This window comes from Vanellus vanellus (assembly GCF_965231255.1).
Source record: "Vanellus vanellus genome assembly, chromosome: 2".
NCBI lineage: Eukaryota > Metazoa > Chordata > Aves > Charadriiformes > Charadriidae > Vanellus > Vanellus vanellus.
The window spans coordinates 92,231,295-92,245,694 of NC_138906.1; the positions used below are offsets into that span (position 1 = coordinate 92,231,295).

At 38.1% G+C, this 14,400-nt stretch overlaps 1 protein-coding gene across 1 annotated transcript in view; it reads right to left on the reverse strand.

Moving 5' to 3' along the window:
* ADCY2 (adenylate cyclase 2) overlaps positions 1-14,400 on the reverse strand; it is a gene marked incomplete at its 5' end in the record, with an annotated part of 231,495 nt that overhangs the window by 38,616 nt on the left and 178,479 nt on the right. Inside the window, 2 exons of the mRNA XM_082479253.1 lie at positions 1,329-1,466; positions 12,670-12,754. Of these exons, the coding sequence (XP_082335379.1) occupies positions 1,329-1,466; positions 12,670-12,754 (223 nt within the window). The remainder of the gene's footprint in view (positions 1-1,328; positions 1,467-12,669; positions 12,755-14,400) is intronic.

Here is a 14,400-nt window from a genome sequence, read left to right on the forward strand (position 1 = left end):
CACCAAATTCAATTAGCTGAATATTACATTCCTGAGCATGGAATTGATTTTGGGTCTATCTCCTCTCCCTAAAAAAAGCAGGAGAAAGAAAGGGAAATATCTACTTTCCTGAAAAGAAAACCGACAAAAACAAGACTAGGATCATTTAATAGAAAAAAAAAAAATGGAGAGAAGGCTCTACCAGAAATTTCAAATTTTCACATTTAAAAGCCCTCATTACATCATTCTGACAAGTTTAGTACTTACTGTAACAAATGATTGACTAAGGGTCCCCTGAAACATTGTGGGAAAACAAAATAAAACAGTGTAGGTATTATCAATCTTTAAGTCCTTTATGAACTTCAAGTAACAAAAGTACCAGCAACTCAAGGAAGTGCTATAGTTGCAATTTCAAAAGCACTGAAGTGCAAATCTCACTCACTTGAAATGCGAGTGCATGAATGTTGTAAGGAAAACATTTCCTAAATAAATATTACAGGTCCCATTTTGCAGATACCGAACTGAGCTGGAACACTTTCACAGGTTTACGAATAAATAAATCAAGCTCAGCCCATAGGGCAGAAAAAGGAAGTTGTTTGTTCCCATATCCTGCTCATCCCATTAGACAACACATCCTTCAGAATAAATGAGGACGTTAAGATTCAGGCTTTATGCATACTAATGGCAGATCCACTCTGTATTTGCTATACTTACAAAAGAATAATAGGATTACATGGATTTTCCATATTAGAAGAGAAAATAAAAGCACAGGTTCAAATGCCTAAAGTAAAGGTAAGCCCTAACAAACTTGTAGTTCAGTACTTTTGACGTTTTCATGTAACTTTGAATTTTTTTCCTTTTTCAAAAAACAAAGACAGGCATGTGAAATGCAATAATGTATACATTATAATAATTTTTGTGATGAGCACAGGAGTGTCACAAATCTGAATAAAGCTTAGTTTGTTTCACACAAAGTCTTCCATACATCCTGTGAGGAGATACTTCATTCCTTGAGCAATACTCTGTTTTTCCAAGCAATGCATAGACGAGCAAGGGACTTGAACAATTCAAACCTGGGATTTAACTATTTTCTATTCCTTATAAACTAAATTTTTCTTTAATAAACTTAGACAAGATCTGAGCTCTGCTAAGCATCCTATTTGTAGAGGTCCCCATTATACAGTATGTTTTCTGGTGCTCTGCTTTGCATTTCTGTCTCTGGCAATCATCATCATGTAGGTTCCTGCATAGCCATGGGCCATAAATTCGACATCTGAACAAATACTGAACAAGAAAAAAGATCTTCAAAGAACAAAAAACCAAGAAGGGTTACCCCTTTATCCACCTACCATGTTGAATACAGCCATAGTTAATATTATAGCAGTGGTTGTCAATGTAAGAGTGATCCGTGGCCAAGGACGGTTTGCAATTATTCCAGATGATTTCAGGATCCACAGCAATGAAGCTGATGCTTTCTTGCTACATTGCTAAGTGCAAAGAGTTTAAAAAAGAGAAAACAAAAATAGCTTTAGTATATTTAATTACTGTAAACAAGGGTAGAAAGAGGAAGGTTTAAGATTGAGGGCAGCATTAACCTTGAAACACTATACAGAAGTATCCAACTATTATATTCTCATAAGAGTTACAGGTCATGATTATACGTGAAACTAAATGCAAATTTAGTTAAAACACCTGCCATCAATTCTGTTAAATAATTATAATTTGCAAGTACCTTGTTAAACATTCAATATATATTACTAATAAAAGCAAATACAGAGTTGACAGCGGTGTCATTACCTATAATATCAGTAAAAAGCAAGCAATCAAACTGACCTCCCCTGCCCCAATTGAAAGAGCAATATTTAGTAGCCTCTGGAAACCTGAAAATATAAATAATGACTCTGCACCGTCTTTGACAGAGAGACAGAGGTGTCCTCATGCAGGATAAAGGCCGTATACATAGATACATCCCTGGCAGTTTACAAAATAGTGAGGTTTCTAGGGTTTTCTTTCATTTGTTTCATAATTCATTTTAAGCGTATAGTAATTCAGCAAAGCAAATCAACCTTCCCTAAAACTATCTAGAAAACAAATAAGCATTTCTCACAACAATCGGACAACAATTTGACACAAAGCATTTAGTGAATAGAATTTTTTTCTTATATACTGGCAAAAATTAACAATAAAAACCTCCGACTCATTTAACCTGCTTCCAAGAACACATTGCAATAGCCTCCATTCATACAGGCATAGTGCCTAGAGGCACAAGATGCTCACACAGAATAAACAACCATTTGTGGCACATCCAATAAACATTAATTTTCCCCAAACTTTAGCAAGGAGGACGTAAGGTTGCCTAGAAGCACCTTGTGCCTTTTCCAAATGTCAAATTCAACTATACTGAAACCTCTGTAAAAAGGCAATTAAAAGTTAAGGAACATGACAGTCTCACAAAAGTATTTGCTTTTTATCAACTTGTTTTCTCTATTTACTTATCAGGGATCACTTTACATACTGTTTTCACCCCATCCACAGCAATCACAAGAGATACAAGCACAGGAACTCAAGCACTAAAAGCTACCAAATATTGGATTTAATTTACAGCACAACTATTACTTCAAGTTCAATGGCTATGACACATCACGCTAAATAATACTGTTACCCAATACATGCGATGTAGTTTACATGAAGGTCTTTGTCACACTGCTCATAACTGTTTTCCTCTTAATTACACACTATTTGGACAAGTCCACTGTATATCTAGAACTTTTTTACATATTATTTCTTTATATGACAGGGAGTTTTGCATACTGGATTGGACAGATTCTGAATGAATGAAGTCAGTTTCAAGAAGGTCAAAACAATAATCGGGATCTGAAGAATGAACAAAGAAAAGCGAAAAAATAGGCAACTTTATATATACCTTCTCCCCCATATTAAAAACCAAACACACACACACGGAAAGTCAAGGGACCTGCATTTTTGAGCAAGAAATTCCTGCCCAAATGCCTTTTTGAACTTCCAAACATTGTTCTTCACCCCTGAGTACATAGCAAATTTCAAGATAAGTTGAATCCACATGTAGATTTTAGAAAATTTTTGTCATCCTTCCCACTTTAATAAAGGAAAAAGCACAAAGCCGATATTGCTGCTGTTGCTACAGAAGGGGAGTGTTTAACTGGATGTAGGGAACGGATCTGTGTGAAAATGAATCATTCAGTTATCTGTCTAGTCTGCCTAAAACCTAATGAATCAGGGAGCATGGATTTATGGCCAATTAGAACAGTCATGCCTTAAATTACTCTTTGCCTTTGTTTTAGCACACCTGGAGCTTTACTACAACTTCACCAACATTGTTCTGTGATTTTCTTGGAAGTTTAGAAGTAGCTGGAATTGTTTAAGTTGGATTAGGGACAAAACTATGCAGAAACACTGAGAAAGTACACGAAATATAAAGTGGGTAAGAAATGACACTGATAAAGCAGTACATTGTGTTCTCCTTTCTGAATTATGTCCCAGGGAGCTATACTGTTCAAGGAAAGTCTTTAGGATAAGAAATTCCAAGAAAAGAAGCTAAGCCAGATACATTTTATTACAAATTTTACTGGTTTTAGGTTATCTGAATAAAGGCTAATTAAATTAAACACAAAGACCTGGCGATGATCAAAAGGACAACGATCGATGGTGGAACCACAGTAACCTAATCAGTGAAGAACAGAAGCCACAGAATATGCTGCTCCCAAGACCATCAAAGGAGAATGCCACAGTTTCTGATGGGAAACCTACCAAGAAGCGTCAATGAAAAAAACCCTTTCCAGAATGCCCTGCAGACTAAAGGCAATTACTGCCTAGAAGGATAGCTGCCACAGGGCAGATGATTTTGCAATGAGAAACTGCAGAGAGAAATTGTGGATTGCGTAAAACATTATGGCACGTTTTAAGGGCATTGTGCGTATGTGGAAAACTTACAGGATGTTTAGGAGATGGGACAAATGTGGATCAGGGAGGAACGAGCATAGGTAAATGGAGAAGAAAGAAGGTGAAAGGAAATGGCTGCATGTAAACACTTGACTAATTAAGTCTATTGCACATTCTTATTAAATCCTATCTCTAACCATTTTCTGTGCAAGTGCAGTCCTTATTCTGAGCCTGCATGTGTGCAAATGCTAGCAAACGTCATGCTGGACTAGACGGCAAATAGCACAGGACAGATGCCAGCCACTGCAGAGGGAGAGATCGCACGTCTGAGGCAACTGAGGGCCTGGGTGCCAGCAACCAGTGTGTCAGATCCATCCCTGGAGAGACCCATAGGGTGTGGGGGGGAGCGTGTGTGTAACATTTAGGATACTTCAAGCTGCACTGGCTGGTAAGTAGGAGATCCGCATTTGGAGAGAGCCAAGGTTTGAGCCAGGGACTGCGTAAGGGCGGCAGAGTACTGACTTGAAGCCCATATTGAGTGACCCACAAACGTGAGTGTGCCTGTGGGTCACGCCAGTCAGGGTGTGCATGTATTCCACTAGCAAACGTCAGTCCTGATCAGCCAGGAAGGAGGAACTAGACCATCAGCGTTGTTCATATTTACATGCCCGCTGCTTGCTTTTACGTGGGTGCTGGTAAAAGAGCTGCTCCCTCTATGTCGTTGTCCTGTGTGTACAATATATGAACCTGTGCCTACCGGGTACGTGCTCAGCCTCACTACTGGTTGTACCTCGGACACGCTACTGACAGCCTCCCATCGATGGGAGTGGGACAGGAAGATCCCCCGGGGTCTTTAATTCCATCAAACTGGGCTCCAGTGGACCAGGAAGGAGCACTCCCCTCGCTCTTGAACTCCACTCAACTCAACAGGCTCTAGCAGGTCTCATTTTCAGTTTCAGAACGTTAAAAGACATGACTCAGTAACAGATGCAAAACAATGTCATAAAAAAGATGCTTTCATGTTTTTCTAGTGCTAAGCAATGTAAAGTGATGGTTTCCCCTGCACAAACGAACAAGTTGTTATGTTAATTCTGAAGATAAAATTAAGTTTCGCACAGAAAATCTCCCTTGACTCCTAATATCTAAATACACATGTTGGTGTCAAACGACGGAGACTTCTTAAACTTTTCTACTTTAACATTAATACTTCCAATTTTTAAATTTGAACTTTCTTCATTTTTTGAAAGTAATTATTGAAAAAATTACCGTACAGAATCGCTGAGATTACTTAGCAATGTCCATGCCGAGAACTGCATTTATAGCTGAGGACTGCTTTACTGCTTTCCAAGTACCTGTACGCTTTTGAACAGAATTATGTAACTTCTGTACCAAAATTCCTTGCAATAATTCTGAATCTCCTTTGTTTAAAAGATTCTTGATCAATATCACCTGACTTTGCTAATGTATCTTAGCAAGGAGGAACTAATTGGACTGATTTCCTACATTTATTTAAAAAGGTATTTTTTCTGCTTTCTTTTAAAAATAAAATGTTCTCTGGGCAAGTTTATCACTAAGAAAAGTTCTGAAGAATAAAATAAATGTCAGGAAATAATAGATCACTCAGCCAGTGTGATTAATCAGTAAAGAGATTCCATTCTTCCAGCTGCTGTTGCTAAAATTACAGATATCGCTGGCTCTGACCTGAAGAAAAATGCGAGCGTTGTTAGACTGCAGCTTCAAAAATGAAGTTGTAGATAGTTATTTCCCCTTGTAAAACAGAAGCACGCCAGAACTCAGTGACGCATTTCTTGACAGGCTGTTTAATGCACAGCTCTGAGTTCTGGAGGGGAAGGACCACTGTTTATTTGGTACATCTGTCATGCCCACCTGGTTTGTTAAATAGATGACAGGTCTCTCTAACAGCAGAGAGAGCAGCCTACATAGGTTAAGCCAATGAGGCTCCTGAGAGGAAAATCTGTGACAAAACCCTGGTTCACACTAAAAATCTTTAAACCATCGAGTAGAAATTCCTTGGAAAACATGAAAGAATACACTGTTGATCAGTAATTCTCTGTGTGAATGAACAGGTTTGCTGAACTTCATTGCACTTTTGAGCAGTCTAAATCTGGTCCATGTATAGTACAACTGCAGCAGTTCAGTACCGCTGAAAATTTAGGGAACTCCTGGAAGCAGAGCTGGAGCGGTGGGGTGATCATCAAATTCAGACTTTTAGTAGCACTGGCAGAACTATGCAGGTTTATTTTGCTGATTCTTTAGCTTACCTCAAACACTGTTTCTTGTAAATGTTATGTGTCATTTGCAATTTTCTTAAGAAAATGGGGAATGAAATGAAAGGAAGAAAGTAATCATTTCTAGAAAGCATGCCAGAAGGGCAAGACATCAGATCTCAGCAACATTACCTTCTGTGTTTATTCTAAGCGGAGCTGGCAGAATATGGTTCAGTGTTTATCATTTACCAACTAGAAATAATAGGTATTTGTAGTATCAAAGGTGACTAATGTATTACCTTTTCATCTGAACATGTTAAATCTGATATGACAGCTCAGCATGATAGTGAGTAATAACTTATTTTGAATATTCAGGTTATTAAAATGTATCCTGTGTTGTCTTTCCACACACAAAAACCTACTTCAGCATTTAGCAAGATGAATGCTGTCTTTCTGAGTGAGATCAAGGAACTGGTGTGAGAATTAATTGTGACAGCTATGTTGTAGATGAAAGACAGTGTCGCAAGAGCTGTCACACTTCTCCTTCACATGCCAGCAGAGGTTGGAAGATCTTGACTGAAGACCTCTTATTTACAGAAAGCCACCGAATCACGTTTTCTATGGTTCTATTACGGTTGTTTTCATTTTGCATTCAGATACAACTTAATATTTTACTAATACTGATGTTACAAAGAATGAAATGATGAGAAACAAAAAGCCCCAAAATTCAGATTTTTTTCACGTGCTCATTTTCACTCAGACTTGAAGAAGACACAAAGTTCAAATCCAAAGAACTGGCTGACTGGCTGACTCAGTGGTTAAAGTGACCTAAGCTTGGAGAAGGGTGATTTTTGTATAGAGACAAAAGCTTATACTTTATGTACTTTCTCATGGTCCTCTTGCTGATAAAAAGGACCAAAGTAATTCTAAAATGAGTACTGTAACACCAAGCTTTTGAACGCCATGGTGGCAGCCGTAAATCTAAGCCAGGCATTTTGAATCATACAAAACGCATCCAGCTGAAGAGTCTACTCAACTTATGGTGGATTCAACTGCTTTGACAGAAGTTAGAACCCTGAATAAAGAAGTAACAGGAAAAACTAAAGTCAGTATCGCATTTTTAATTTCACCATACTTTTCCATGTTTACTATCCTTCGCAAAGGGTCACCTTAAAATGGCCATGTGGCTCACTTCAACTGTCTCATTCAAAGGAAAGAACATAGCAGTGAGCCATATAAATATGCCTCGAGGCACTCAGAGCTCAGTCCTGGTACTTCCTGTACAGCTTTCCTCATTCAAGAAAACGTACAGTCGCTGTGTTATAAGCTATTTTAAGGTAAGACATGCTCAGTCCCTCCCATCAAAGTTTTACTATTTCACAAGAAATACTTAAAGAGCCACTGGTTTTGAGAAAATGCAAACCTGAATGACTTTTTAAAGACGGTGCTCAGGGTGCTGAACTAGATGAAGGAGTTCTGAATGCTACATTCTACGTTGACCGAGTCTTGAGCTCCGCATAAGACGCTGCCACCCACAAACTGCCTCACACAGCAGGAGCCCTGATCTGTGACCATATGGCGGTACTCACACATCATGGATATCACCTCTCAGGAAATACATTAAAAAGAACCTTCAAAACTGTCTGGAAGCTCTCTGCTTTCATCTTGCTTATTAATTAACTGTAGGGAAAATTGTTTGCATACTGGACTGTTGGTATTAGGAAGCACATTAGGGTATCTCATTATCTGGAGGTAACTTACAATCTCATCTTAGGCAAAGACACCAAAAGGCAGCATTGTCAGATTCTACAAAAATTCAAGATAGTCTCACTCATCAAAAAATATGAAAGGAGACCTTATTGGCACAACAGACATAAGAAACTTGTAGTTTTCACCAGGTTGGGCAACTTCTTCAGTTGGTCACAATCACATAACATGCCGTCATAAACATATACCTCAAGAAGGAGTAAGAAGAAGGATTTTTGTTAGTGAAATCAGTACATTTCTAACAGTTCCTGAAGTCTGAACATGGTACCTAACTTAGTGATGATGGATTTGCTGTTGCAGTGCCTGGTCTAGAGACTCATCAGAATGACGTTTAGGTTTGATGAGCTTCTTTCACGGACCCTGCTGTAGGTGCCAAAGTGCCTCTCTGGGCTCTCCCTGCCTACCCTCATCCCTGTTTTAATCTTAATTTACAAGCAAAGCCTTACTATTGAAGAAACTGAAGGGTCTCGATCTTTCATTCATATCTGCATTGAGAGACGCTCACATCAGAGATGTGATTCCAAGCTGAAAATAATTTTGAAGTAGTGCTGGTGCTGATATTCCTGTCTTTGCAGAGCTTTTAAGTATCTTAAGTGTACACAGTCTTTCTGACTGTTAAGTACCAATGCCAATTGGTTTAGAGTAAAATACAAATCCCTGCAAACAAAGGTAAAGATTGTATATCACTTTTTATACAGTGGTGTGGTGTAATGCAACTAATAAATAATGTGCTGTCTTCTAGCAGGGACAGGACTTCTCGCATACTGGCTGCACTTTGATAGATGCTCTGGTGACCTCAAATCAGAGCATCTTTCTCAACTGTGGAGCCAGTTATTTTCTGATTCTTGTTTTGTTGGTAGTTCCACGGTTCAGTTGGGTATTTAAGAGAGACTATAAATGTGTTCAGATGAGATGACAAGAAAGAAATGTTTTACTTCCAATCTTCCTTGTTACCTGAAGTAACTAAATAGGTCTGCAAGGTATAAACATATGCAACAAAAAGCCATATTAATGGAAAATAACTGGCACAAGGAATATGTGGTATCAGTTAAGTGCACGTATATCACGAGGTAATGCAAAGAAACTTTTGAGAGATTATTTGAATCAATGCACAAAGAACATCTGCTTGAGAGTAATGCTTCTTCGTTTGGCTACCTTAGCTACCACAGAGATCTTTCCTTTACAAGCTGACTGTATTTTTTTTGGTATTGATTGCATTACATTTTCCAATGTATCATTTAGGTAACCGGATCTCTGCTTCCTTGCATTCACATCAGGAGGTAAAACACATCTAACAGTTACCAGGTCTGAGGCATTTCACACTCATTCTATGAACTCGTCTGTACTTCAAGAAGATAAAGAGAAGAGACACAGAAAATATATGAGCTAAAGGACAATCACTGTTCCCTATCTGCACGTAATTTGGGAAGGAAACCTCTCAAGGAAAATTCAAAGAAAATATTCAAAATTAATAAAGAAGAATAGCCTACATTCAAAATACGAAAATATAAGCCAAAAAGGAACTTTAAGACCAAAAATACTCATAATCTTAAGATTTAACTCTGAATACTGTGATCATCTAAAAAAAAAAAAAAAAGGCACAGCCACAAAGAAGCAATTAGAATATAAAAGATATAAATCCATTTCAAGTTTCAGGACATATGCCGATTTTAGCCGGGATTGATGAAGCTTTAATGCCTATGGGCAAATGACTGTTTCTATAAGAACTGTCAGCCCTCCCTGCCCTCAGCCTGTTTGCCCGAGACACGCCGCAAAGGCAGGCTCTGGGAGTCTGCAGCCTTGTTATTTGTGCTACTGCTCTGCCACGTCGTTTGATGGAAACATTCCTATTCCTATTTAATGGCTGATATTATCACTCCACAACAGATTGAGTTGGACTGAGCCGCAGCGCCGCCGAACAGTAAAATCAACTAATAATAAACTCAGAGTGAAAGAGTGAGCATAAATCTCTTCTTACAATACCGTAATTAAATTCTGTAAGAGCTAGTAATTTTAGCATTACAGTCTGGATGTTTGGGTTGGTTTTGTATTCATTTACCAACAAAATGAAAATGATACAGAAAAACTTGTTCAAAGTTGGTTTTTCCGCGACTTTCTCTGTGGTGGTGACAGCCATTTATAATTGGTGGAGACTGAGAGGGCAAAGTGTCGAAGTACTGAGACAAGCACATAATGCAGTGACAGCCAGGTGTCCCAGCTTGAGCTTAGATTTTGCTGGTTTTGCCAGCACTCTATAAATCTCGTAACAAGCTGAGTTTGGGAGAAGGGGGAAGAATGGTGTGGCTTTAAAACTTGTTTTGTTTCTTGCCACCCAAATCTATTTTAATTGGGAATAAATTAAATTAATTTTCCTCAAATCGAGTCTGCTTTGTCTATGTCAGTAATTGGTAAGCCATCTCCCCTGCCTTTATCTCAACCCACAAGCCCTCTCCTCCTATTTTCCTCTCCCATCCCGCTGAAGAGGTAGAGTGAGCGAGCAGCTGGGTGGGTGTCTGGCCCATAGCCAAGGCTGACCCACCACAGTTCATCTGTCAGGGGCTGTCAGACCCAAAAAATCCTCTTCTTCCTTGTGCATTTTTAGAAGAGAGAGATTTGGTGATTTTAAACTCCATAATTATGTGCAGGTGTGTGTACGCACAAGCACATCCACAGTTACTATGTGCAAAGCAATCCAAAATGTACCCCTTTTGAAAAAGAGGTGGGAAAAAAACCCACTAGCAAAAAAAAAAACAAAACCAAACCCAAACCCCATCAGGATTAGGACAATAAAGTTAAGATTTCTGTTAGCACTGACACTATAGTGTTAAAACTGAGATATCGATACTTGTTCAGTTGAGAATTTCGGACTTTTTCTTCTAGAAAGAAAGAATTTACAGTCACGGGTCAGATACTGCAATGGATATGCTACTGAAACATAACATAGGGTGTCACTGTGGTTAAAGCTGCAAAACAACACTCGGATTTTGACATGACGGAAGAAATCTTAGGGAGAGGACAGGGGAAAGATAAACCTACTGCCTCTTTTGTGAGCTGCCTCTCGTCCATCAGCTTACAGAACTGTGTCCATGCCCGTGAAGGAAAGACAGCGCTGCGTCAACTACGGTCATAACTTACTTGCTGAAAGGCTTCTTAGCAGCAAAGCTTCTGCATCAGAGCAGCTGAACTCATAAAGACAGACATAAATAGCTCCTTTTCAAGCTATTTGGCTTAGAACATGACACCTCGCAAGTCAACAGAAACGCAATAATAGAACAACATTCTGGGAAGTATTTACAGTACATACAAGACATAGGAAAAACAGCATTGAAAGTAGGTGTTAGATATTAATCAAGTGGCATGACTCCTCAACTCTGACTTGGGATACTTGCTTAGCCATCCCTTTAAATGCAGAAAAATATGTTCGTATTCCTCCTAAGCTACATTATAAATAAAAGCCCCAGGAGAGTGTATGTCCCAACACTCCATGATACCATTTCATTGGCACCTCTTTTCCCTACAGGAAAAAGGCTGCCTTTTCCTTGGAGGATTATTTTTTTTTAATTCGCTTATTCAACAGCAGTATTCTGACTCTTATGTCAATAAAAAACCAGCAATCAAGCATGACATCACATGAGAACTAATTTTTGCTGTTAAGTAATAGGAATACCTCTAGAACCTCTCTCCAAGGTTTTAAAATATTTTAAAATACTGTTGCATTCTATCTCAGATTAATTCCTGAACAATGGCAGCATCCCTACCTTATTGGAAAGACAACTGAAATGTAGATTAATTACATTTTCTTAAAAACATGTCTTGGTAATTTCAAGTCTCACAAGGGAAGAGGGAGAAATTATAAAATCCCGCTTCCTCTGTTTCTTGCTTCAAGTGCCCCAGGCCACCTTTGCTTACTGTTTTACTGCATAGTGATGTAATTGTCTTTCCCATGTGCATGTTTTGCTTCTTTATAAAAGATCTTTCTCTCAGCTTTCTCCATGGGAGCTTGTGGAAAAACGCAAAGATATAGAGGGAGAAGTGGGGATGAAGTGACAAGTATACAGATAGTTGTATTCGAGATTACATGCCAAATTCAAATTGCATACGCTTTCTTACAAATCCTGAAATACCTTGTTCTAGATGGAGTTATATCTTGGAGCTATTTGAGAATGACTGAAAGGAGGACAATAATATTTGTTAACTATATTGTAAAATGCTGAAAGGTTTGCCCAAATCTTGAATTAAGTGGAATTCTCAAATTCAGCATATCATTGAGTACACTAATAGGCATTACAATAACACCTGGACTACTCAATGGCAAAATTAGAATTTTACTATAAAATGTTTATATATCAAATTAAATTGTTATCGTGAAATATTCTCTACACTCAGAAAATGGTCTTATACCATACTTAAACAAATACACAGTCCCCCAAATTAAAGCACTCATGAGTCACCTCCTGTAAGCACAACAGCAAAAATTTTGAAAAGACAATCCATCAAATGCTAATGCAAACCTCTCAGAGGATCCAGCTTCATACGGGGGAAAGAGAATGTCAGTGTAGGTACAGACAGGCACTGCACTGGCATTTTCTGTTTTTCGGACAAATGAGGACATTTTATAGTATGTTGACATGGACAAAACAATGTCCTCAGAAGCCTGAACGTGCAAGCCTTTCTCATTCAACGGGTACTCTGCAAAGGCAGAGTGACTTGACAAAATCAGAACATGTTCTTTAAAAGAAACCATTACCTACTGGATTACATTTCCTTGAATACCTACCAAAAGCTGTCCAGCAAAGCAGATAAACAAAATGAAGGAAAGCAAGAGAAATGCAGCCCCAAATGAAATTCCAAGAATAGATGTTCTACAAGAAATAAGAAAACACGTGTTAGTTTCTCTATTACACATTTTTAGCATGACCTTTCTTCATGTATAATACTGATGATATGAAAAATCACCATGTGCAAGCTGCAGCTTCCAAACATTAACACCATGGAAAAACAATTTTACTTTAGAAAGCCTGTATTAAAGAAGTTCCTTGTTGTTTTATTTTCATGCTGTTGATTATATAATTTAAGAGGCTAATAGATATACAAAATAAACTTCTTGGTAGCGTACATTCCCCTACCAAGGTACAAAAAGGAATAGCATGAGACAGTGCTGTCCAGTTTTCAGTGTCTTGCAGGTAGAAGCTGTGATACCTGTGATGCTGCGGTCTCTCAGTCAGTACGGGCCCTAATATGGGGACTGCTATTTCATGAACAGAGAGGGATCCAACACCTCTAAAGACTCCATTTTATATCACACTTGACTGGCTGGCCAGTAAATTCTGAAGTATCAGAGGAAAGCACAGAAAGGAAAACTAAACAACGTGAAGAAAAGAAAAAACAATGGACTTCAAATGAAAAAAACATTGAGTAATCTATACTCTTCCTGAAATCATCCTTACTCAGCGTTCTAGCTCATCCTTTTCTTGTATGTTATAAGTAGGAAAGTCTAGCCCAAATAGCATCACTGGATACTCAGTAAACAGAAACAGGGATGCAGAAATAATCCGTGCGTGCACTCATTCCACAAATGTGGAAATTTCTCTATATGAATAACACAGTGGAGTGTAATTGCTCCATCAGGCACCATACAAGAGCTACTTAGCACGGATGCCTAGGGAAAGATGCAGTAATTATGTGTAATGAATGCCAAGAGGAGATCAGAAGCTCTGGACAAACTGAGTAGTTTAAGCAAGGGAACTAGATGCTGTCATGAAGTGCCTCACCTGAACTTCTGCTTTCAGTTTTAACCACAGATTTGTCATTTTTACAGAATTAAAAAATATCTCTCAACTCCTTCGAGCACCAGCAAATATCTTATTTTATCAGACCTTATCTGCTAGAAATATTGGCATGAGGTTTTAGAAATAAGTTTTACATCCCTCGCTTTTTCCACAAAACCATAATATATGTTACATGTTAAGTTAGCTCCTCCATAAACGTATGATTCAGAACTATTAAAACACATTATTAATAAAAGCATACATCTCTGTTCTTTAGAGATGCCATCTGAATTCAAATATTCAGAAACTATAATACTAAAAATTTAGGAGTAGGACTCTATAAATCAATTTCCTTAGATTGCATACAAATATTGGAAAACATTTTGATCTGTTTCAACAACAGTGTTATAGAAGCTATTTTCAGGAATGAACAAAGAAGCATTAACTTCACAAACCAATTTGATGCCATAATGCAGCCATTAAAAACCTTTTGGAGAATAATTTATGAGCTTCCCTGCCAATCATTCAGAGAACCTCTTATATGCTAAGTATTCCTCAGAATTTGGGTTGATGTGAACAGTTGATGAAAAACAAACAACTGGCAATTCACAACATATATTAATCATGAAATAATGCTTCCTTTAGAAGGTACTTAAAAATCATTATTGCTTATGAATACATACTCTCCAAGAATTTCTCATCGAGACTGAGATAGTAAGCTGTACATCAACATATGTAAA